Source organism: Athene noctua, chromosome 24 (genome assembly GCF_965140245.1).
Source record: "Athene noctua chromosome 24, bAthNoc1.hap1.1, whole genome shotgun sequence".
Classification (NCBI taxonomy): domain Eukaryota; kingdom Metazoa; phylum Chordata; class Aves; order Strigiformes; family Strigidae; genus Athene; species Athene noctua.
The window spans coordinates 2,351,065-2,373,564 of record NC_134060.1 but is presented as its reverse complement, the minus strand read 5'-3'; the positions used below and the strand labels follow the sequence as shown (position 1 = coordinate 2,373,564).

Sequence of the window (22,500 nt, the reverse complement as noted above, 5' to 3'; positions counted from 1 at the left end):
CACTGAGCTCCTTAACGAATTAAAAGACATTAGAGATGGGAGAGCCCTGATGGGATCCCAGCACAAGGCCAAGTCTGGGGTTTTTTGTCCATCCTGCTCCTGGAAAGCGCTTCCCAGGGGATGGGCTGCAGGGGCTGTCGGTGTCAGACCACCCCCTGCCCAGACTCGAGGACAGGGGAGTGAGCCACCGAGTCCCTCCCAGCGGGAGGTCAGCGAGGGATCCCGCAGCAACCTGCCAAGGGAAACAGAAAAGCAGAGTCGGACAGTTTCCTACCAGTCGAACTGAAAACTTTGTCATTATTATTTTGTTATTGCCATGAAACTTCACGTTTTATCGTTGAAATGTGGCAGCTGAAAAAAAAAAAAAAAATCTTAAAGGGAGAAGCTTTTCACCACTGAGGCACATGTTTTCACTATCTCTTCCCCCAAAACAATATGTTCCCAGGACTGACACTTTCTTTACAAAACTGGAAGCTTGCTTTGATGAAATAGCCTTCCCTACCAAGATATTTTCAGCTAGTTTTTCTAAATATTACTCATAAAGGCCCCCTCCAGACAACCTCTCTCCCTCCCTGAGTTTGTTTATATGCTTTGAATTCTGTTAGGAAACCATCTCCCTACTTCAGCGATGTTTTATCCAAGTTTCCATATTTAGTTCTTTCAGCTATTCCTGCTCCTTAACCAGCTTTCCCGTGCACAATGCCGGGACCCGCCGCATCTCGGCTCTCCCTGGCATCCCCTTTCCCTCCAGCAGCCGCCACAGGGGGAATTTTCCCCCAGTTCTCCTCCATCGATGGATGCCCGTTAAGCGCCGTACTCACCAACCCGCCCCAGGGCCGCGGTCCCAAATCACCCCCCAGACCCTGACCCCCATACGGGGAACCCCGCAGAGGCTTTGCCCACGAGGGCTGGGTGGTTCCCCACAGCCCAGGGTGCTGGTGGCAGCCCCGGGCCCCCCGGCATGACAAGGATGGGGAGCCCACCCACTGGGAAATCCAAGAGCAGTGCTATTTTAGGGAGGGACAGAGTTAAAGTCGGCGAAGGAGGGTTTCCTCCTGGCACGTGGCTCTATGTCAGCCGTGGTGTGCAGCCTGCAGAGGCAACGCAGGGAAAGCACTGGAGGAATTTACCATGAGTAAAAAGAGACGCTGCTTAGAGAGAAATTAGTGTTTGTATTCAGGGAGCCAAGGTGAGTCCAAGGGCAGCACAGAAACCAGGGCCGCCTCCCTGCCTAAACTTTCTTCTTTGGAAGGAACCAGGGCACAAGAAGTGCCCCCTGGGTCCCCGTCCCCCCCGGGAGGGCCACGCTCGCGCTCCGACGGCAGCCAAAAGGGATTGGAGCTGGGAGGTTTATGTGTTCCTGCAGGAGCAGGCACCGCGGCCACCCAGGCTGAGCAGGGACCGGCTGGCAGCGCTTCAGGTCTGGCTGGAGCCTCCCGCGGTCCCGCGGGCAGCTCTGGGAGGCTGATGGGTGGGTGTGGGGTCTGGCTGATGGCTTTTGGGGTCTGGGTGGCAACTCTTGGGGGTCTGGTTGGTGGTCTGGCCAGGAGCTCTTGGGGTCCAGCTGGTGGGAGAAGGGTCAGGTTGGCAGCTCTGGGTGTAGATTCTGGCTGGAGGCTCTTGGGGTCCAGTTGATGGGTGTAGGGTCCAACTGGAGGCTCTTGGGGTCCGGTTGATGGGTGTAAGGTCTAATTGGAGGATTTTGGGGTCTGGTTGGTGGGTGTAGGGTCCAACTGGAGGATTTGGGGGTCTGTTTGATGAATGTAGGGTCCAACTGGAGGCTCTTGGGATCTGGTTGATGAATGTAGGGTTCAGCTGGAAGCTTTCGGGGTCTGGTTGATGGGTGTAGGGTCCAACTGGAGGATTTGGGGGTCCACTTGATGGATGTAGAGTCCAGCTGGAGGCTTTTGGGGTCCAGTTGATGGGTGTAGGGTGCAACTGGAAGCTTTTGGGGTCTGGGTGATGGGTGTAGGGTCCAGCTGGAGGCTCTTGGGGTCCAGCTGGCAGGTGTAGGGTGCAGCCAGCAGCCCTTTGGATCTGACAGATGGGATCGGGTCCAGCCGGTGGCTTTTGGGGTCCAGCTGGCAGCTCTCAACATGCAGCTGCTGGGAGCAGGATGCAGCCGGCAGCTTTCGGGGGGCACTCGGCAGCCCCGGGTCGGACTCTCGGGGGGATGCCAGCCCCTCTCGGCGGCAGCCCGGGCCGGGGCTCCCCCGCCCGCCGCTCCCAGCAGCCCGCCGGGGCCGAGGGGAGGAGCGGGCACGGGCGGCGGCGGCGGCGGCGGCGGCAGCGGCGGTGGGTGAGTGCCCGCGGCGGCGGCGCGGGGTGGGGCGCTCCCGGGCGCCCGGGCCGGCCACCGCCTCGGTCCCCGTGGCCACCGGCGGGAGCGGGGCCGCACCTGCCTCGGAGCATCCCCCGCCGGAGGCAGGGGTGAGGTGGGGGGGCGGGGGGGAGTGATTTTTGGAGATGCCCGTCGCGGATGCGGTGCCAGGGACTAGCGGGATGAGAGCTCCGGTAGCCACGGGGAGGGGGAGAAGGAGGGATGGAGAGGTCCTGACCCCGGCGGGACAGCCCCGGTGCCCCCCCCTGCACCCCGCGGTTGCCGACGAGGTGCGCCTGGCACCCCTAAAACATACCCCAGGCTCTGAGCAGAGACGTGAACACCCCAAAAACACCGGCGCACCGAAAGTGGGGGGGCTGCGAACGTTCTCCCCCCCTCCCCAAGGGCTCCCTGGCTCGGGGCGCTGCCAGGGCCGGGTTACCGGAGCCCTCCCCGGCTCGGGGTGGCGGGCAGCGTTTCCCAGCCAGCGGCTCGGGAACGGGAGCGCTTTCCCGTGCCATCCATCATCCCTGCTGAAAGCCCGTTGACGTCAACCCCGTCCCGTGCACGCTGGTCCCCGCCGCTGGGGAAACGGGGGGTAGGGACAGGCGAAAGTGGGGGGTCCTGCCTGGGGAGGGCTTGCCTCGAGGCTTCATCCTCACCCCGAGCAGCCCACGTAATGCCGGGGCTCGCCTCTCCCGGTGGCTCCAGCCTGTGCTTCGGACATCGCTTTGACTCTGCTCGATGCGGAGAGCCCGCTCTGCCCTCCGTGGTGTTTTGGGCAGGTTCTGTCGGGAATCTGTTAGAGAACTGGTGAGGAGGAGTGAGAGCGATGCCCTGGGGTGGGCAGAGGCCCCTGCGCTGCTCCCTGCTTGCTCTGACTGGGGTTACTGTAAGTGGGGAGAAGCCCGAGGGCAGCGTGGGCATCGCTTGTCCCCCACAGCGGGGAAGAACCCGAACGGGCAAAGACCTGCCCAGCCGCCGTGTCCGCTGAGCCACCAAAATGGTCCCCAGAGCCAGGGCCAGCACCTGGGTGCTCCCACCAAGCTGCAGCGTTGTCCCTGCGGGAGCTGGTGGCTGTGCTGGGCTCTGCGATGGCCAGTGCCCGCTCCCAGGAGCCCGGGAAGCATCGTGAAGAGTCTTTCAAGCCCGAGCAAAACAATTAGCTCTGGGCTGAATTGCATCACTTAGTGCACAGGGAACATCCCGTGGGGCTGCGCTGCTTATTTCATTAGCGTGCTGGGAGCAGGAGCCTGTGGATCCTGGCGGCGCGGGGATGGGCTTCACTTGCAGCACAGACCCAGCGGCTTCACTGCCAGGCCTGGCAGCCCGGGGTCATCCCTCCGCTGCAGGACGAGGGGCCACCACCCCGACCCAGCCCTGGCAGGGCCGGCTGCGCCACACGGCCCCTTCCCCGAGCAGCAGAGCGGCTGCTCCCGCACCTCTCACCTCCAGCCCCGGTTTAGACGCGTGCCCGTTTCTTTCTGCATCAGCACCTCCTGAAAGCCATCCCTTCTGCTGTGCCTACGGCCCCCTCCCAAGGAGCGATGTACCTTCTCCGACAGCCCTTTGCGAGGGCAAACTCCTGCCTCCTTCCACGTCCCCACGCTCCTCTCCGCAGGCACGACACTCCCCGCGCTCTCGCTTCGTCCCCGTTTCAGCCCCGTCCTCGTGGAAACAGCCACATGAGCCTTTGTGGGACGTGGACAGAGGATGAGATCGCGGCATCTCGGTCCACCTCTTGCACCCCGAGTCAGGGGGAAGATCCCCTGCACCCCCCAGGTCTGTCCTCCCTCAGCTTCTGCTGCCCCTCGAGCTCGGGCCCTCCGCAGGCTCCCGCCTGCTCCTGCTGCGGCACAGCCCTACGGGAAGCATCACATTGATTGAAGATGCAGTTTAAGGTTATGAAAACGCCTATTTTTCCTGCTTATTAAAACCCGAGCCATGCGGCACCATCTCCTTACAGCCATTTCAATGCACTTGAAAACGTTTCATCACAGCATCTCAAGTAGCAGGGAAACAGACTCATTTAATAATTATTTTAAAGTGATCTAGTGCAGGATTGACAACCTCACTGACACTGCTCGCAGCCTGTCGGGTTCAGGGGCTCTCCACCTGCCCCAGGTGCTGTGTCGGACCACGGAGGGATCGTGGTGGGAGCCTCCCCAGGCTCCTCATCCTTCCCGCAGACAAAGGGACTCCCAGAGCTGGAGGTCTCTCAGCCTGCAAATTCCGAATCGCACCTATTTCAGTCAGTCACTGGCTGGTGGAGCGATGCGAGGGCAGTTGGCCTTCTCTGCGGGCACGCTCCTGCATCGCCCCTCTCCCCAGCGCCCCGCCGCCGTCCTCCTGCTCTGCCGGCGACACGGGTGCCGGTGCCAGCCCAGGGACCTGCCCCAGATCCTCTCGCCAGGTTGGGCGCGGACCGTGGCGGAGCGATGGGTGTTTGCTGGGGCCAGTGCCAGGGTCCCGCCGTCTCTTGGCATCACTCCGGCTCACAGAAGTCTTCCAACAGCAAGCAAGTTTTCTGCTGATCCCTTAAGAAGCTTTTTGCTATAGTAGTGCAGTCTTAGCATTTAAAAAGCAACTTTTTTTGCAGACAGCCTGCTTACCCCCCTGGCTCCCGCTGGGCTCTGGAACAAGCTGGGAGCTGTGGGCTGGATGCGGCCAGGCAGGGCGGATCGGACCCGCTCAGACGGAGTCTGGGCTGCTGGCACCAAGCACGGGGCAGAGTATGGTCAGTACTTTGATTTAAACCCGAGGAGACTTCAGAGCTCTTGGCCCGTGCGGGATGCAGAGCCCCTGAAAAGCAAAGCAATATTTGCTGATGCAGAAAGGGGAGGGAAAGGGGGGGCTGTTGGGTGCTGGCTGCCAGGGGAAGAAAATCAGATGTTCTCTGCAAGAGGAGTGCTGGTGGGAGCAGCAGAAAGCTGGAGCTGATAGCAGCCCTTCCCCTGGAGGAAGCAGCTCCATGAAATATTGATGGGATTCACACACAGCAGACGAGCGGTGTGAGCTGCATTGCAGAGCTCGGAGCTGTGCAGCCGGGAAGGCAGCGCCTGCTGGGTAACGGGAAAAACTCCTTCCCACAGCCCCTCCGTGCTGGTGGAGACTGGTACCAGCCCCAGCCCCGCAAGCCCTCAGTGCCCGAGCACCAGGCGAGGGGTTGGGGTCCGAGCAGAGGTGTCGCCACCCCCCGGGGCCACCAAAGGCCCTGGGCTGGTTTCTTACATCCCCGCTGCCTCCCCGTGGAAGTGGCCCAGTTTTGGGGGCTGCAGCATCACGCTGCCCAAGGCGGCTGCTCCGCGCTTACTCCTGCACGTCCCCAGCGAGGTTCTGCTCCTGCCCAAGCTGCCCATCATGGCCAAAACCAGCACTGGGGTGCAGCAGCACCGGGCTCTGCCCTGCGGGAGCCTGGCCCGGGCAGCATGGCTGCGGGATGAGACCGGACCACCGGGGATGCCCCGGTGCTTGCCACAGAGCCACGAGCCCTCGGCCGCCGGCAGCTAGCCTGGCACGCTGGGCTCGGCGGGAGCTGCCTGTCCCCGAGCCTCGGCCCCGCCGGGTGGCTTTTGCTCCTCTGATTCTTTTATGTTACCTAGGAAACGATGGGATTCAGCACAGATCTGATTTAACTGAGCAGCAGACGTCATGCAGGGACATGGGGGAAAGGGCCGCCGTGGTCAGGGCACTAGCCTGGGGCTCCTGGCATCTCTTAGCCCAAGATCAGGCCACCAGGCAGGGACGGATATGGGTGTCCCTGGCTCCCACTCCCCACCCCGTGAAAGATGGCCACGAGGTGGGTGCGGGAAGGTGCCGTGTTCCTGCCTGTCCCTCCCGGAGGGACTCGGCTCCCCGTCCCGGTGCTCCCGGAGGGATCCTGGCTCTGAGGAGCGTGGCTTTGCTGGAGCCGCGGCACCCGGCCTGGCTGGAGATGGACACGCGTGTGCGTGGGGGTGGAAGTTAGTCCCCGCGGCCGAGGTGCGCTGGGACGCAGCGGGACTGGGGAAAACACGCTCCAGCGTGGCACAGTCGGTTCTTCTGCGTCACTGTTGCACTGGAGACCCCCACGCAGGGCTGCGGCCCCATTAGCTCCTGCTCTGGGTCCCGGGGGGGCTCCCAATCCCCCTCCCCGCACAGCAGAAGAGCGCCCGGAGCAGAAAGGGTGTTCAGACACGATCTGCTCCCAGGCTTGAGGAAATCCATCGCACTGCTTATCCCAAAAGAGAGGGGAAGGGTCGCTGGAAGGGCTGGTCTCCACGAGCCATCTCAACCCTTGGGGACATCCCCAGGCCGCAGCGCCGGCCGGTGTCACCACCACCCCATCGGCAGGTCTGTGCGGGGGGCTGAGCTTTCGCCCACGCCGCGACCACCAGCACTTCCCCCCGACTCCGGCTCCCGCAGACGGACCCGCCTGCGCGGCCACTTTCTCGATGAAGCCCCATGAGCCCAGGCACTGCTCACACGAGCAGCTCCTGGTGTTTTCTTCTCCTGCTCCCACCCAATCCTGCCTTTTGGAGAATCATGGAGCAACCCAGCAGGAGAATGCCCGTGGCCTTCCTCCTCTTCTTCCTCCCAGGCACAGGCCTGATGAACCTCGCTCACACAACAGTCGGGGGTTTTCCCAGGGGCTGGAGCACCCTCAGGCAGGAGGATCCCTCCAAACTTCTCCCCTCTGAGCTCCACCTTTCCTACAAATGGAACACATTTGGACCCGTCCTTTAATGTCAAGGCTTCTGTTGCCCAAGGAGGTTGTGCAGGAGGATTACTGCTGTGCCTGCAGCAAGTTGCAGCCAGAATATGACTTTTATAACCTGCCTGAGCGATGAGATATTTAACCCCAGTAGCTGGAATTGCAAGTTCTCAGCTCATGTGTGCTGAATTATACCTCTTGCAGTTAGATTTATATGAGCAACTGCCTATCAAACCTGAAGCAATTAATTAGAATTAAGTACTTTTAGGGGAAATAAGCCCTTGCCTTACTTCCTAATACAAGGAGGAGCATGTGCTGCTGCAGCTTGCCCCAGCGTGTTGCACCCTGCTCAGAACTGGCAGTGCCTTGTAGCAGCAGCTCTACGAGCTTTTCTTCCCCCAAAAATGCTGATTTTAGGGCCTACCTGCTCCAGATGCCAGCAGCACTTCAGTGCTGCCCCCCAGGCTGGAGGCAGCCCCAGAACAGGGGTTTGGGGGCTGCAGGGGTAGCCCCAGGGGCAAGAGGACCTGCTGCCCCACTGCCAGGGCTTGCCAACGCCATCTCTCCCTGGGGACACCCACCCTGAGGGCTTTGAGGGAGCAGACAGCCCCAAAAAATCCCTCTGCCCCCTTCCCTGGCAAGGCAACCCCACCATGCTTATTTATCGCCTCCCTCCTCCTCATTCTCCTCCTCCTCCTCCTCTCCCCACCTGCTGTCAGGGGCCCTTCCCCACCTGTGTGGGGGCACCCAATGGGCTCTTCTCTCCTTCCTTTGCCAAAGCACCCCACTTTTCCCATGAATATTTTGCTCCTCATTTCTATTTTAGTGGGATATTTGGGGCCAGGGCTCCCTCACAACCCCTGACACCGTCCAGTCCCTGGGGTGCGCCAGCAGTGGGGCTGTACAGCCCCATCCCCTCCCTGGGGTCACCTGTGACCCCCCACCCTCTGTGCTGCCTCGCTCCCCGCTCCATCATCGCCTGGCACGGCCGTGACACCCTGCTGGGGGGACCCAGCGGGGTCATGGGGTGCCCGAAGCCGGACACAGGGATGCCCTCAGCCGCACCGAGACGCATCCCACCCAGCTCTGCCCCAGCTCGGGGCTGGGAGGAGAACTGGGTCAGCGATGTAACCATGGAGATGCTGAAGGAGATGCTGAAGCAGCGCCGGCTCAGCCCCGCTCTCCAGAACCCTTTAAAGATTAACCAGACCCGTCACCCTCCGTCTCCAGCCGGGGATGGGGCTGGGGGGCTGAGTCTCCTCGGCGGGGAGAGCAGGGTGGGTGCTGCCCAGTCCTCCTCCACCGGCGCAGGGCGGTAAGATGCCTCCGTCTCCTCTTTTCCTTTGGGGTGCCAGTGTGGGGAGGGCAGGACTCGGCCTCGGCAGCCTCACCGGGGCTCCTGCGCCGCAGCGGCGGCGATCCAGATGCACCAGGGAACCCGTTTTCTTGCTGGTCGTGCTCGGCTGCGCGTTGTGCATCGGCGTCGGGCGCTGGCTGCGTGTCCGCTGGGCAGCCGGGGGGATGCTCCAGCCATGACACCTCTCCCGGCTGCTCGGCCGGTGCCCGGTGGCTCCCGACATCCCGCAGCCATGGCGGGGGAACGGGGGCTGGCTCGCGGGGGAACTTCTCGGGGCTCACGGTCGTGGTGGTTGTTCCCCGCAAGGACGGTGCGTGGCGGCGGTAAGAGCTGGTGGGGGCTGTGGGGGCTGCCCCCCACCCCGGCGGCCTGCGGACGTGTTTCCGTGGCAGGGAGGGAGGGGGGTCTCTGAATCCCGGTGGTTTGCAATAGAGAGGATAAATAAAATACAGAGGGAGTGGGGGTGAAGGGAAACCTGGTGCCGTTCCCTGAGTCCCCCACCCGCGGCTGGGGAACGGGAGCCGGGGCAGAGGCAGCGTCGGGAGCTGCGGGCTCCGGCCGAGCTCAGCGCCGAGCACTGGGCACTTCCCCATCTCCCCGTCCAGCACTCGCTCTCCGCAGAGGCCAGAAGCGGATTGTGAGAAGAGATAAGGGGTAAAATTATGGGCAGGGTAAAGAATATCCTTCCTTTGGGCTGAGGAGCGTGCGCTCCGCTTCCTTTGCGGTGGATTATCCTGGTGTGTGTTGCATTGGAAATGATCCCATTAGCGCTGCGCTCTCCTGATCTAATTTGCTTCCACCAGAGCCCGGTGCTCTCGTGGTGGCCGAAGCACCGGGAGGGGAAAACAGCAGCAGGAGCCTTTTGTTTTCCTGGCCGTAGAAATAACGGGGCTCGGTTGTGCCCTGGCTCTTCTCGCCGTAACGCTGCGTGGAGAGGCCTGAGCTGGGCACTGCGCCCGGCCGAGCCCTCGTGCAAAGGGACGGGCATTTGTTTAGGCGCAGTCTAATGTCAGGTTTACAGGTGGGGAAACTGAGGCAAGGGGAAGGGAAGCGGCGTGAGCCCCAGGGTGCGCGAGGGCTGCGCCTGGGGAAGTGGTTGGGGCCTGTTTCTTGCTGCAGGAGCTTCCCAAGAGCAACCCCAGCCCTTGTGAGCGGCCACAGACGGGTTTGGAGCCTGGAGGGTGCCTGGAGGTGTTGGAAAATGCTCATTCCAGAGGTCCCAAAGGTCTTTAAGGTCATAGCTCAGCCCTGACCCATCTTGAGCGAATGCTGAGTGTAGGGTGAGTGCTGCTGGCTGCTCTCACCCGTCTTGGCTTCCCGTCGGCACACGGCCATGCCAGGCGGCTCCAGGCTGCGGGGCTGGTGTTCGCCCAGTGCCAACGGCTTTATCCAAGGGGCTCGAGCCCTCGTGCAAGTGTCTGTTCAGCAGCGAGGGCAGAAAATCCCACGTGCACACGTGGACATGAGGGGAAGCGTGTGCTATGGTCGTGGCATACCCCACATCTTGGCGAACGCAAGTGGCTGTGCCAGGGTCCTGCCTGGTAACAAGAACCGCTGGGCGTGAGGAGGGGAGGGTGGCAGCGAGGGGTCACTGCCACACGCTCACCCGAGGGAGCCCGGGCAGAGCAGGGGAGGAAAACACCAGCCAGAAGGGAAACGTGGGATGGGCCGCTGTTCTCTGGGAGCTCATTAATGATATTAATGACTAATTGCCCGCTTGCCCCTGTTCGCATCCCTTCTGTAATTGATAATCTGGGAGCTCAGCAGTGCTGGAGCTGAGCCCACGGCTCCTGCCAGGTCTCAGCCCAACTGTGCCCCTGTGAAGCTCCTTCCCCTGATGGCAGCAGAACCCCTCGCCTTGCCCCACTCCCCCACTCCCAGCCATAATTAATCCTCTACGTTTGCAGCCACCTTTCCCTCTTGAAAGAGAAATATTTTTCCAGGCACTGCCTCCATCCATTATCATAAAGTGGCATCGCTTGGCCTGGAGTTAATAATTCACCTTTCCTTGGAAGATGGATAACTCCCATCCCACTGGAGTTTAAATATTCATGGTGAAGGGAAAGCAGCAGCCACTGTGCTGGGGGGGAGGTCTGGCAGCCGCGTCGCATCAAACGCCGCGGTCCCCGTCACCCCGTCACCCTTGGCACATCTGCGGGGCCCCTCCAGGCACCAGCCTGTCACCGTGGACCCCAGCAGCAGCCCGGCGAGGTCTGCGGGGCCGGGGCTGCATCCAGCGCCCGGGACAGGCAGCCATCTCGGGCTGGAGCAGCACGTAGGGATGCAGCAGCCGCCGTCCGGAGGAGGAGACGCGCGGGAGGAACTTTGCTGGTTGTAATTTTGGATACTTCAGTGGGGGCGGACAGGGCTGTCCCCAAGCCTCAGGGTCCCACTCGTAAGCCGGGTGGGTTGGTGACACACCAAGCCCTCTGCCCACCTGGGCTCAGGGTGCTCCCCATGTCTCCCAGGGCTGGGGGCTTCACCCCATGACCTGGCTGCATGGGGGGGTCCTGCACCCCCCTTCCCTCACCAGCCCCTGCCCCCATGGGTGGGAAAAATGGTCCCGACGGGTTGTGTCACTGGAATTTCATGGCTTTGTAAGCGTCTTGGGGGACTGTCCACCCCTTGGGGCTGCTCTGCTGTGACAGCAGTGACATGGCCAGTGCCACCACCTGCCGTTACTGGTCTTCACATGTCCCCCGGCTTCCCCCCGCAGCTGATCCCACCCAGCAGAGCCGGGGCGGGCGAGCGCGCGAGCGGCCGACCATGTTCAACGGGGATGCCAGCTCCTCGGCGGCCAGGAATGTCGTCCGCAGCTCCAGCATCAGCGGCGAGATGTACAACCTCGAGAAGAGCGCGCGGGGCAGCGCCGACTCCGTCGCCGTCACCGCCAGCAAGAAGAGACGCTCCAGCCTGGGCGCCAAGATGGTGGCGATCGTGGGGCTGTCCCAGTGGAGCAAGAGCACGCTGCAGCTCAACCAGACCGGTGAGCACCCCCCGGCCCCCCGCCGCTGCCAGCCCCCGCCTCGGCCCTTTGCTTTAGGAGCCCCGCGCGTGCCCGGCTGCCCAAAGCAACACTCGAGCTGCCCGTGTCTGATGAAGACACAAAAACGCCCCTTGTAAACCCCCCGTCCTCGACACATCGGCACTGCTCCAGGTGCCAAAACCGTCTGCAAACCTGAGGTGGGGATGTTGCCGGAGCTCTGCCGGTGTGGGGGATCTGGGCTCAGTGTCCCCCCACCCAGTAATGGCCAGTCCTGGCTGAGGGCAGAGAGGGAGAGAGCTCGGAGAGAGGACTTGTCAAATGGTCTGGCTCTGGGAAATATTTAAATGCTTAAAATAGCTTTTTAAAGGGCAGGCGAAGCAAAAAGCTCATTTTAGTGCAGGCCTTTTCTCTAGTTATTGCTTTTTTCTTCCAGTTCTTGTTGGCGTTTCATGATTTGGGAAGTGTTCTGTAAAGAAACGAGTTAATTTGGAGCCCTCCAACCCTGCACATCCGCAGTGTTTCTGAAGGGGGTATAATTATCCCCAAAAGCCAAGCAAAAAGTGCCAGAGCCGGGCAGAACCTCATCTGGGGACGGCAGGACCGGGCCCCTCCTGGCTGCCAGTGCCCAGGGGAGCAGCACCCGCTCCTGGCGGGGGGAGCTGCCAGGCTCAGGCAACCGCTTCCACGGGGGGAGCCCCCAGTTACCAGGACAAACCTGGCTCCCCCAGGAGCAGCCGCGGCGCGGTGCCGACACACACACACACGCTCACACGGCAGGAGCGGGGCTGCCGGCGATGCCAGTGGTGGATGCTCGTGCCACACTCCTCCTCCTGCCATCTGCCACCGCCCGGGACATGTGGCTGCAGGGATGGGGGGAACCGCGTGGAGAGAGACAGAGATCAGTCAGTGTGGGGGCCGGGCCCGCTTGTGGCACTGGGGGGGTGCCTGTCCCCCGTGGCACGGGGACATCGGCACGTGCCAATGGGGCCCTGGGGATTTTTTGGAGGCTGGGAGGTGGCTCGGCAGCAGCACAGGCCAGGCAGCGGGCTGGGATGGTGTCGGCACATGTGAGCTGAGTCTGGCAGGTCTCAGCAGGTGGGGAGATGGCTGAGGCAATGCTGGGGGGACGGGGCTGGGACATGGAGGGGGCAGCTCCTGGCTCTCCAGCTCGGTGTGTGTGGCACCGGAACGTGTGTGCCCGTGTGGGGTCCTGTGGGGTTTCATCCCCAGGGAAAGGCTGTAAAAATCATGATGCAGAATGTACCGAAGGCTTGGGCAGGAGTGGCTGGAGAGCTGCCAGTCAGAGATGGAACTGGGGGGGTGATTGCCAGCTGGCTGGACAGGAGCCAGCAGTGTGCCCAGGGGGCCAAGAAGGCCAGTGGCATCCTGGCTTGTGTCAGCACTGGCGTGGCCAGCAGGGACAGGGAAGGGATCTGAGCCCTGGGCTCGGCACTGGGGAGGCCACCCCTCGCTGAGGGGGTTCAGTGTTGGGCCCCTCACCCCAAAAAGGCCATTGAGTGACTCGAGCGTGGCCAGAGAAGGGCAACGGAGCTGGGGCAGGGTCTGGAGCACAGGTCTGCTGGGGAGCGGCTGGGGGAACTGGGGGGGTTCAGTCTGGAGAAGAGGAGGCTGAGGGGAGACCTCCTGGCCCTCTGCAACTCCCTGCCAGGAGGGGGCAGAGAGGGGGGATGAGTCTCTGGAGCCAAGGCCCCAGCGCCAGGCCCCGAGGGAATGGCCTCAAGCTGCCCAGGGCAGGGTCAGGCTGGCTCTGAGGAAGGATTTCTGTGCAGAAGGGGCTGTTGGGCGTTGGAATGGGCTGCCCAGGGCAGGGGGGAGTCCCCGGGATCCCTGGAGGGGTTGAAGAGTCGGGCTGAGCCAGCGCTGAGGGGTCTGGGGGAGTTGGGAACGGTCAGGGTGAGGGTCATGGTTGGGCTGGAGGAGCTTCAGGGGCTTTTCCAGCCGAGATGAGTCTGGGATTCTGTGAAGGAGGGCAGGGAGCAGCACGCGGGGAGGCTCCGGCCATGCGCCGCACCCTGGTTCTTACATCTGGTCCCACAGGAGGGTCGGGGTGGGGGGCAGTGGGCGCTTCCCAACCTCACCCCCTGTTTTGGCTTCCAGAGGGTGGCCCCAAAAAGCTTCGCAGCAACATCCGTCGGAGCACGGAGACCGGCATCGCGGTGGAGATGAGGACCAGGGTCACCCGACAAGGCAGCCGGGAATCCACCGACGGCAGCACCAACAGCAACAGCTCCGACGGCACGTAAGGCGCCGCGGGGGGGACGGGACCCGGGGCTGAGCCCCCTCCCGGGGGATCTCGCTCGAGGGCCGGCAGCCCGATGCTCTCCCTGCTCTCCCCGGCACAGGTTCATCTTCCCCACCACCCGGTTGGGCGCCGAGAGCCAGTTCAGCGACTTTCTCGACGGGCTGGGGCCAGGCCAGCTGGTGGGGCGGCAGACGCTGGCCACCCCGCCGATGGGTGAGTGTCCGGCCGAGGGGGCTCCCTGCCCCGGGGATGGGGGTGCCGGCTTCAGCCCCCCACAGCAAGGGCTGTGTCGTGGCCGGTGCGGCGCTGGGTGGTGCAAAAGGAGGCTCCAGGCTGAGGAGGAGAAAGTGGCCGGGGGTGCTCTGACCTTCGGCTCTGCGAGGAGGGGGGGAACGTCCCGTGCAGGGCTCAGGGCAGGACACCCCCCAGGGGAAGAAGCAGCTCTGCCTTTTTCCAGGGCTTCTTCGACTGCTCTGCTGCCCATCGGCTGCCCCGAGCATCCCACTGCAGAGGGGACCCCAACAAAACCGTGTTTTCTTCCATTTTTCCCTTTTAAATCCAAAATGGTTATAGAAAGTCACGCCCTAAGTCTCGGTTCCCAGCCAGCAGCGTGTCCCCAGCTGCTCCCGGGGCACACCAAGGTGTCTGTCCCGTGTCCTGCTGAGAGGCTGGAGCTGCCAAGAGCTGCCCTGGGGGGTCACCGTGACCAGGGTTCCTTATCCTGCCCCCCCAGCCCCGGGACATGGTCCTGCCGGCCCTGTATAAACCCCCAGTGGGAGGGAAGGGAAGGGAGGTGGGGGCAGTTGGACCCCTCTGTGTTTGCCCACTGTCCCCCTCGGGAGGGGACAATGTTGGCTGCCCTTGGGGCGAGGTCCCACACGCGGAATCCCTACGGCTCCTGCCGCCCCCCCTGCCGCAGCATCAGCTCGTTCCTCCCCCACCGGCCGGTTCCTCGTGCAGCCCCCGGCGCTGGCCATGACTTGGCGTTGAACCACCGAGTGTGTTTCCAGAACATCCAGGTTCATCTCGCTCCTATTAAACCCCGCTGGGACATGAGCTGGCCCCTTCCCCGTCCCCACTCCCCCCTCCCCAGGGCCACAAGGCAGCGAGTGACGGGGACCCGCCGGCCGGGGGACATACGTATGTACGAGCAGGAGAATGTAAGTGGGAGAACAACTTCGCACCCAGCTCCAGAGGCACCCGGCCACGTTTTTTCCTGCAGATGCTTTTCCGCAGGGAGTTGGGAAGACCCCTGGGGAGATGGGGGCAGGTGGGGTGCTCAGCCTCCAACCCCTCCTGCCCCAGCCTCTCCCGCTCTTACCAGGGTCTCGCCTGCCCCTTGGCATCGCCCGGCTGAGGCACAGCCCCAGTTAACCCAGCCCCTTTTCCCATCATGAGGGAAAAAATCCCCCTGCGAGGCTGCCGTGGGATGGAGCTGGCGGGGAGGAGGGGGCTCTCACCCAGTTCTCCCTTTGCTGCTCCAATCCGAGCGTCTTCACATCAGCTGAGCTTTGTCCTTCCTCCAAAGCCACGAGAAATCCCGCGGGCGGGATGCTGGGTGTGCGGAGGCTGGGGAGCAGGCAGCGGCCTGGGGGTGCCAGCCCTGGAGATGACATCACACACACACACCCCCCCAGCTTTTTGTCAGCACCGAAAGGGAGAGCTGGTGGGAGGTGGCCGTCGGGGAGGGTGCTGAGCGCGTCTCGTCCCTCCGCCTAGGTGACGTCCACGTCGGCATGGCTGACCGCAACGGGCAGCTGGAGGTGGAGGTGATCCAGGCGAGGGGCCTCATCCCGAAGATGGGCTCCAAGTCCATCCCTGGTAGGTGGCTGTGGGGAGGGAGGGGGTCAGGGATGGAGGTGCTGTGCTGGGACCAGCCCAGCCTGCTCCGAGTCAAAGAGTTTCTCGCCCATTTTTCCAATGCAGCCACCTACGTGAAAGTTTACCTGCTGGAGAACGGCGTCTGCCTGGCCAAGAAGAAGACCAAGGTGGTGAAGAAAACCTGCGACCCGTCGTACCAGCAGCCTCTGCTCTTCGAGGAGAGTCCCCAGGGCAAAGTCCTGCAGGTGATGTTCTCCCCGCACAGATACCCGGGGACAGGGAGGGATCAGGGGAGCAGAAACCCAGCGTCCTCACTGCTGCCCTTCAGCCTCCCTACCCCGATCGCGGCAGGTCCCTTCCAGCTGGGAACGTTCAGTTTGCTGAGTTTTCCCCACAACTCCCCGCCGGCGAGCGGGGCAGCTCCCCCCAATGCCTTCTCTGCCCCACAGGTGATTGTCTGGGGAGATTACGGGCGCATGGACCACAAGTGCTTCATGGGGATGGCCCAGATCGTCTTGGAGGAGCTCGACCTCTCCAGCGCGGTGGCGGGCTGGTACAAACTCTTCCCCACCTCCTCGCTGGCCGACTCCAGCATCGGACCCCTGACGCGCCGCCTCTCCCAGTCCTCCCTGGAGAGCTCCACCAGCCCCTCCTGCCCGTAGGCAGGTCGGTAGGAGAGGCCGGGAGGGGGACGCAGACATCCTGACCTACCAAAACTGTTAGTGGATAGCTGTAAATACCCTGTCCTTTTTTTTTTTTTTCTCCTTTTTTTTTTTTTTTTAATTTCTTTTTTTATTTTTAAAAACCTCCTTCCCGAAACAAACCCGCTCTCGACACGCTCCTCCCCAAACACGCGTCCCGGCGCGCAGAGGAGGAAGGCGGTGAGGGAGCGAGGGCTGCGTGTTTTGAGGCAGGGGGAAGGAGAAGCAAAAAGAAAACCCCCTCCCCGTGAGGCAGACCGAGGGCCGCGACTGCCGCCCCATCCCGAGACTGTTACCGCCCCTCGTCCCGTGGGAAGCGACGCGTCTCTCTCTCGACCACCCGGCGAGAGCATCTCGGTCTGATTCATTCAGCGCCGCTGCAGGCAGCATGTTGACAAGGTTTCTTTTCCTTCGATTTCATTTCCTTGCCTCTGAGGAAAAAGTAGCTTTTCAAAGAAAAAAAAAAAAAAAAAACCTCAGAAAAAAAAATCCAACTCAGCACTGGGTTTTTTTTGGTTTTTGTTTTTTTTTTTTTTTTCCCGAGGAATGTAGCATCTTCTATTATGTAGCTTGCCACGTGCGAAAAACACACTCACTCTCTGCAATATCTAAGAGACTCTGGATTGACCGGAAACATCTGCCAGTCACTTCCCATTTGTTTGTTTTCTGACACAATTCCTGCGACACTGAGCAAGCACTTCTGGTGGCCATTTTTCTTTTTTTTTATTTAACTTCTTTTTTTTTTTTTTTGGTAGCATGTAGCTTGTGACCAGTGACATTGCCAAAGCGAGAGAGAACAGAAAAAGGTGCACTCACCTCACCTAAGCATACGCTGGTCTTACCCTCGTGTTTCACCACTGACCGTGGTCTTGTACAGCCAAAGCAAGACCCGAAATAGATACTTGGTGATGCCTCACGTGAAAATTCGAGTCAGGAGAAGGTGACCCGACGGAGCAGGAATATCGTGATGCTGGTTGATCGTCTGCCTCCCTGCCCCTTCCTCCTGCGAGGGCCAGCTCGAGGTCTGGGGTGCTCTCCTCAGGTGTGGGGTCCCCTCCTCGGGTCTACTAGAATTTCAAGTAGAAGCAGAGGGTTTGCCGGGCCCCGCGGCAGGACGCGCCTTTCTCTGACTCTCGACTTGGTGGTACGCTACAGGGGAACATCTCAACAGCATCTTCTGCTGATCTGGAAATTAGGGTGACTGAGAGGTTACGAACAAAGGACTAGATGCTTTGAATTTATTATCAGGATGAGTGTGTTTTTTTTGGTCTTTTTTTTGTGTTTTTTTTTTTTTTTTTTTTTGTTGTTGTTTGTATGTTTTGTTTGTTTGTTTTTAAAGCAGCATTTTGGTTCCCCCCGAGGGACCAGTTCTTGTAGCAAAACCGAGAATTACGGAAGCTTTTTTTGAAGGTGCCTAATGAAATTTGCTGAAAATACTCAGGGGAGACACCACTAGAAACTCTGGTTTCTTCACAAAATACACTTAATACAATGACTGTCCTGAAGGATCAGTTTCCAAAAGAGAGGAAAAAAAAACAAACCAACACACCAAAAGGGGAGCAGTCTTGAGACTGGAAGAGGACAAAAGGTTAATAGGGAATTTTTGCTGACCAGATGGCTCTGACCTTCAGTCTTTAACACAAATCAACCCACAGCACAGTTGGGATTTTTTACAATTATTTATTGGCAGAGAATTTCACAATGCACAGAGCACAACGAAACCAACCTGTGGTTCTCCTGGTGACACCAGGAACAACGAACCAGCTCGAACCTGTTGCCACAATGGAACAAAACCAAACCTGAAGGAAAAGACTGTTGTGATGAAGCTGTCCCTTCCACAAACCCAAACCCGGGGGTCAGCAAAACTCCACTGCTCGGTGGCTGGTTTACCCCACACCACCACGATTTTAGCGACATCGTGCCGAGGAATTTCAGCTGCTATCGTGGACTTTGGATCTTTACCAAATCAAAAATCGCTCTAGACCTCTGAGAAAAAGAGTAGGCTGGATGCTGCTGACCGGGGATGGAGAGGGGTCTGCTTCAGGACCCCGACACCTGCCTTGTAAAGGATTAAATCCCGTCTGCTAGAGCAATACCTGCTGATTTCTGAGCTCGTGCTGAACGGCGACGCGTAGGACCAGGAGACGCGCTGTCTCGAGCGGTTTGAGGAAGCAAACTCAGTGCCCTGACTACTGAAACAGGAATAAACAATGGTTTGAACATGACGTTCCTTCCAGAGCACGAAGCAGTTATATGAGGTCAACGACGCCTGGATGAGGCTAAACTCTCCCTGCCCCGGATTTTTGAATATACATGAGGGAAGGCATCTTAAGAGGAAAAGCTTTCTGCTCCTTCAAGCTAAAATTGTTTGCTTTTGCTTTACTAACTCCGTTTCAATAGAAAAAATGAAAAATCTGCCTGTGGCAGGACAACAACCATGTCCGCGGGGAGGTGGAAGAGCAGCGTGGGCAGAGCAGGGAGCTCTGCGGGTATTTTCTGCTCGCTGGTGCGGACACAGCATCCCACCCCCTTCCCCTTCCAGCACAGAGCTCGCTGGCTGCACATTCCTGCAGCGAGCTGCAGAGCTTTACTACTCCCCCTCTTCACGAGCAAGAAACGCTGTTCTTGAGATAGAGAACAGAAGCAGATGAAAAGCAGCAGCAACACCGGGTCGGCCGGGTGTGCACATACCTGAGGTCTAGCAAAAGGCTCACTGGTTCTGCGCCAGTTGAAAACCCAGAGCAAAGAACTGTCATCTGGAAGGCACACCTGGGTCCTCCAGGGAAAACCCAAATATTTTGGTTTATTTTTCATCGTTAAGACTGAGGATGCGCTGGAGGGGAACAGCGTAGCTCACATCAGAAGAGGCCGCCCCCCCCCAGCTCAGTGGTGAATCCTCCTTTGCTGCAACGTGATGGCTTTGTGGGAACGATTCCTCCTGCTCATCAAGACCAGCAAGGTGGAGCCACCCTGCCCATGACGTGAAATGACTGTCACTTACTCACTAGACTGAAATCCATCAAGACTTTCACTATTCTTCACTTTCAGCACTACGTGCCCAGTCCCCGCAGGGAGCTGGTCCTCACTTCTCTGGGGAAGCACCTGGGTCAGGACCCACCTTAAACTTGCGTGGAAAAACTAAAACAAAAGGAGACCAAAGTGCGTCACGTTTACATTGCAACATCAGCTCCTTCTCATTTCTTAACCCGTGAGACCACGTGTTGGATGTTTTCCCTCCTCGAACGACAAAAACAAAAAACCCAAGACATCCAGTTGCTTCCTACAGGCAACACACCTAAAAAGCCACAAGCTTCTGGACTCTAGGTTTTTTTCTGGGGGAATGTTTTATTGTAAAGGGCAATTTTTTTTTTTTAAAAAAAACGTACTATATGATTTGCAAAAAGTGGCTGCACTGACGAGGCATTATGGTTAGATTATTTCCTTCTTTTCCTCCACCTTCCATCAGGAAAGGAAATTCAAACCATTCAACTTTCCAGATATTTCCCCCTAGAAAAAATAATTAATATTAAACTGAAGCAGCTTTGCAGCCTGTTTTATGCCCAGCACGTAGCACCCACCCAAGACACAGACGACCTTACTACAGCGCAGCTGACAGTGGATGCTGGTGTCAGAATCAAGGCACCCTGCTGGAGTAACAAGGATGGATTTTGCCAAAACAGCCTTGAAATGCTACTTAAACATCCCCTAAACTCTAATAAGAAACAAGTCACAGCCACTCAGCAAAGCACGGAAAACACTACATGATTTCACACCCAGTTCCAAGTTAGCCCTGGGTTTTCTACAGGCCTGGAATGGGTTTTATTTGCCAAAGGTGAGTGAGAATTTTCTTGGGCACCAGAAGGTGGGCCAGGCTTCTGGGCTTAATCAGCAATCAGCTCCCATTTCATCAACGTCATAGCGCGTTGAGAGCACGGGGAGAAGATGCTTAGACATAGTTTTCCGGAAATCAAGTGAGATACAGAACCAACTACCTGGCCAGCAATCAGAAAACTAAACCTGTTCAGTGGCTTTGGGAAACGCCACAGAGCAACGGAGACGGTGGGAAGCATTCCCTCCACAGCCACCTTTTCCAGCTCTTAAAACCTTTTCTCCAGAAGCAGTTACAGATGTAGCTCTTGACTGCAAATACAAGACCAGAAACTCCTGTGGGAGCGGGATCCCCTTCGCTGACAGGGAATCGCTTCTGGTCGCTCTCCCGCGACTGCTCCAGCAGCGATGAGACTGGAGAAGCCAAACCTGTCTTGTACGTGTTTGTGCACATCGGTGCACGTGAGAGGAGTTAACACACTGAAGTACCTTCACTTCGTTAAGTGGGCTTGCAGATACTCACAGCAGTGAGTACACTCTAAGGGTCTTTACTGATCTAAGGCCGTTTATAAAAACAGCACTAGTGAGGTTTTTTCAGGCATTAAGAATCCACCTTCTATTTTCTTCCAGTTGACTCAGACGCTTCTTCTCAGATTGATGTGAAACGCTTGGACAATGCACATCTGTAAACTTCCTTAAGGGTGTGCATTTGGCTACTGATTTGGAAAATAACTGCATTTTAAAGGTCAAGGAACAGCGTTCAGGCACCGTTCTTCTCGATGGCTGAATTCAAAGTCTAAATGTGTTTTGCATCACAGACGGAAAAAGATATTAAGAGCTCTCTCTGCTTTCCTTTGGGTTTTCATGCCTCCGGACAGATCTGTAAAATTACCTTCAGTAAAAGCACGGTTTGCATCCCGTGATGTGCCAAAGGCATGACAGCCCACTCCAGTGGTTCTCTAGCAAAGCTGTTTCAACTGGAAGTCTTCCTTCTACTTCACGTTCACAAGCGTAGAAAACACCCCAACCCTCGGCTGGTTGTTAGAGGTGCAAGAGTTGAGTTTATGAACTAAAAAGAAGGTTGAAAGGCTGCAGAAAAGACTTCCTACGGAGAAAAGTGTCTGCAATAAGCACGGCTGGAATTGGTGGGGTAAAGACGTGCTACGTGTGACACAGCTGAAGTGACCCAACACAGACTCAGCGCCCAGACGTGACAATAACGCTCACCCTGACTGAGCTGGTCCGTATTTGGGGAAGATTTAGGTTTTCAAAGTAGACTTGGAAAAAAAAAAAAATGTACAGTAAAGGGCCTAAGTGTTTGTCTTGCTGTCTGAATAACCGCCACACTGTTTAACCCCGACCATCCGCCTCGGGCACGGCCGCAGGATGGAGCGCGGCAGCAGCCGGAACCCCCGGGAAAGCAGCTGCCACCAAGGCGCGAGAGCTGGTGTGACCACTGTGCCTGGCTGGAGCTCCGATTATTGGTATACCTCATTATTTTTTTTTTCTTTTCTTCTTCTTCCCCTCCTTTTCCTTTTTTTTTTTTTTTTTTTTTAAGAACCAGAGCTTAGTGCACTCGATCACATTCAGGTTATTTTTTGTTGTGACTGTGCAATGAAGAGCAATTCTACGGGGCGTGCATTTCCCACCTGCTCCCACGCTGGCTCCTGCCAGCGCCACCTCGGCTTCCTTTAGCACTTGCACTACTGATCGCTGAGCTACAGGGCAAGGGAAGCAAGAGGCCAGAGCGCTCCTCTGGAGGGAGGGATGACTTGGCCAGACAGGAGGAACCCCCCTTTCTTCTCTCTGTTAAAAAGCACAGAGAGAAATAGTTCTCCCAAGGCTGCCCCTTTTTTGCAGTCCTGCTCTCCCCATCGCCCTCCCCTCCCACAAAGCGGATGCTGAGGACAGTGCAGCTGCTCTTGGAGGGGCACTAAACCCTCACTAAAGCTTTTGTCTGTAGCACAGATGGAGAGGGAGTCCCTCCAGCGGGGGACAGGTACTGAACATCGATCCAGTTCGCTAACGGGATCGGTCTGTGTGTATCTGCTAGATCCCAGCACTTGCTGAAAAAAAAAAAAAAAAGGAACTTTGTCCTAACACTTGCAGTGAGACGTGAGCAATGTTTGATGGCAGAGGGCCTCTGGACGGAGCAGCACCCCCTCCTTGTACCCAACCGGCCAGGGACCCTGGCAGCGGATGCCTCTTGAATGTTAGCACTTTGAAGTTGGTGGCCTTGTTTTCTTAAAAGGGCTTGATCTTTTCATGCAGTTAAAAGTAAATAATCTTCCCCATCATGTTGTCCTACTCCCCACCTCAAATTTAAGCTATGAACAAGCACCTGGATCATTTAAGATATTATCCAGGACTCAAGAATCTGTCATTAATCTCAGAAGTTTATACCTCAACTGTAAAAACATATACATCTGTCTTAGTAACAACACCCGGTAAAGTAGCAGCTCCCAAGTCTGAATTGAAGTTTGTCCTTGAATTTGATTGCTAACAGCACCAGGGGGAAAAAAAAAAAAAAC

The 22,500-nt window shown here is 58.5% G+C and overlaps 1 protein-coding gene across 4 annotated transcripts; it reads left to right on the top strand.

The window, feature by feature from the left end:
• Window positions 1-1,116: 1,116 nt before the first annotated feature.
• RIMS3 (regulating synaptic membrane exocytosis 3) lies at window positions 1,117-16,167 on the top strand. 4 transcript variants are annotated; one of them, XM_074926183.1, is made up of 7 exons: window positions 2,174-2,299; window positions 11,087-11,356; window positions 13,475-13,616; window positions 13,720-13,832; window positions 15,339-15,440; window positions 15,546-15,685; window positions 15,890-16,167. In XM_074926183.1, exons 2-7 carry the CDS (start codon window positions 11,137-11,139, stop codon window positions 16,100-16,102), a joined length of 930 nt encoding a protein of 309 aa, XP_074782284.1. In that variant the 5' UTR covers window positions 2,174-2,299; window positions 11,087-11,136; the 3' UTR covers window positions 16,103-16,167. The 4 variants fall into 4 exon arrangements, with proteins under 4 accessions (XP_074782283.1, XP_074782284.1, XP_074782281.1 ...); XM_074926182.1 differs by lacking the exon at window positions 2,174-2,299 and adding an exon at window positions 1,117-1,189 and having other exon boundaries at window positions 15,546-16,167; XM_074926180.1 differs by having other exon boundaries at window positions 15,546-16,167.
• Window positions 16,168-22,500: the final 6,333 nt, after the last annotated feature.

Bases quoted from the DNA above. Each gene is read 5' to 3' on its own strand.
- RIMS3 (XM_074926182.1), top strand. From the start codon at position 11,137: ATGTTCAACGGGGATGCCAGCTCCTCGGCGGCCAGGAATGTCGTCCGC. The intron at 13,833-15,338 runs GTGAGTGTCCGG...CCCTCCGCCTAG, and splicing joins GCTGGCCACCCCGCCGATGG to GTGACGTCCACGTCGGCATG. The intron at 15,441-15,545 runs GTAGGTGGCTGT...TTTCCAATGCAG, and splicing joins GGGCTCCAAGTCCATCCCTG to CCACCTACGTGAAAGTTTAC.